Below are 1,638 nucleotides of genomic sequence, written 5' to 3' on the forward strand. Positions count from 1 at the left end.
TATTATTATTATTATTATTATTATTATGGAAAAGTACCAACAAATGTATCCATTTCTTCATAGTCTAAGCTAAATGGTCCTTATTGAATCTTAAAATATGATTTAAAAAAATGTAAAACACACAACTCCCTGAATACTGATGTTATGTAAGGTAAATAAAGAAAATTAATCAAGTAAAATGCAAAGACCACCTCCCACTATTCTTTCTGTGCTCTTTAATAAAAAGAGACGTGAAGACCACTGTGATAGCTGAAGTTTGCAAGTTCATTAACTTTAAACAAATGGAAAATCCATTTAAATTTTAGCTTATAAGAAAACTGAAGTAATTCTTTCCACTACACATGCATATACAGTATTTAGTTTATCCTTTTAACATTCTGGTTTAGCTTTTATTATATAGTGGCAAACTTGTTTTATTCATGTGCTATTTATCCAACATTGTTTTGCCCATCTTCATGACCTGGTAAAAACCAGATTATTATTATTTTTTGACACTTCTTTCCATGTTTCTCTTTCTGCATTTAAAAGCAATTTTTCTAGGATCATACAAACTGGCTGAACATTTATTGCCACCATTTGAAAATGTGACCTCCTCTTGTTTCAGTTCATGGCAGAGAGAGGAAATCGTGCAGCCAAAGCCATTTTTGAGAAGCATGTCCCGGCTTCTTTCTACAGGCCGCAACAAAAAGACTGCATGTGAGTGACTTTTTAACTCCTTTGGCATCCATTAACCTCCTGAGCTCAGCAGAAGTGAAAAGTGAAGACTCAGATGTTTTTTTAATGGTGAATAACAGAGAAGTGAGTTGGACACAGAGGTGGTAATAAGAAAGATGCATGAAAAAAAACATGAATGAAAAGGCTTGTTGTTTGCATCCACAAGGGAATATAAATGGGTTTTCGCTTCAGTGTTCTTAGGGATCAGTGGATTCGTGCAAAGTATGAAAGAAGAGAATTTACAAACGAGTCCTGTCTGCAAACTTACTCCTCAGGTAACAAAATGATCTTTACTGTTATTTTTATCACTCTGAGCACCGAGCCATCTAGAAAGATCTCAAAATATTGCACGAGACTGGGCATAAGGTCATTTATAAGCATTAAAAACTGTAAACACATGACTTTTTCACTCCAGAGTTGTTTGAGTCGGTCCTCTGGAAGAAGGGCAGACACAACAAGCAGTTCCTGAAGAGGATCTTTTTGCTGTCCCAGAAGGATTTCACCCTCAGATATTTCCTCAAAGAGGATGTGTGTTACTCCTCCAGCTCACGTTTTAATGAGGAGGATTCAGTTCATCGTTTAACTCGCTCCTCTCATAAAGTCTAAGGTTCCCAAAGCCGTCATCAGCATGAAGGATCTGAACGCAGAGTTCCAGCCGGAGAAGATCGGCCACGCTCATGGGCTGCAGATCTCCTTCAAAGAGGATGAACACACGAGGAACCTGTTTGTTTATCATGAGGACGGACAGGTGAGGCCAGCACCATGGAACGCACATCAGAACATGCAGAAATGTTGGCTTTAATCTTATTAAAAATAATGAATTTTTTATTAATGATTTAATTTTGTACACTTGATCAGCTCAAATAGAAAAACTGGTGTATGGACAGCAAGCTTTCAGAGAAACAGCTTGTGTCTTGTCTAAAC

General features: G+C 36.9%; 1 protein-coding gene across 2 annotated transcripts in view; it reads left to right on the top strand.

Annotated features, from left to right (window-relative positions):
* LOC106515262 (arf-GAP with dual PH domain-containing protein 2) overlaps positions 1-1,638 on the top strand; it is a 4,827-nt gene that overhangs the window by 1,427 nt on the left and 1,762 nt on the right. For both annotated transcript variants that reach the window (XM_014004962.1, XM_014004963.1), the window contains exons 3-6: positions 605-696; positions 907-989; positions 1,130-1,242; positions 1,316-1,462. In XM_014004962.1, coding sequence (XP_013860416.1) covers positions 605-696; positions 907-989; positions 1,130-1,242; positions 1,316-1,462 — 435 coding nt within the window. The remainder of the gene's footprint in view (positions 1-604; positions 697-906; positions 990-1,129; positions 1,243-1,315; positions 1,463-1,638) is intronic.

This window comes from Austrofundulus limnaeus, unplaced genomic scaffold, assembly GCF_001266775.1.
Source record: "Austrofundulus limnaeus strain Quisiro unplaced genomic scaffold, Austrofundulus_limnaeus-1.0 Scaffold27, whole genome shotgun sequence".
Classification (NCBI taxonomy): Eukaryota; Metazoa; Chordata; class Actinopteri; order Cyprinodontiformes; family Rivulidae; genus Austrofundulus; species Austrofundulus limnaeus.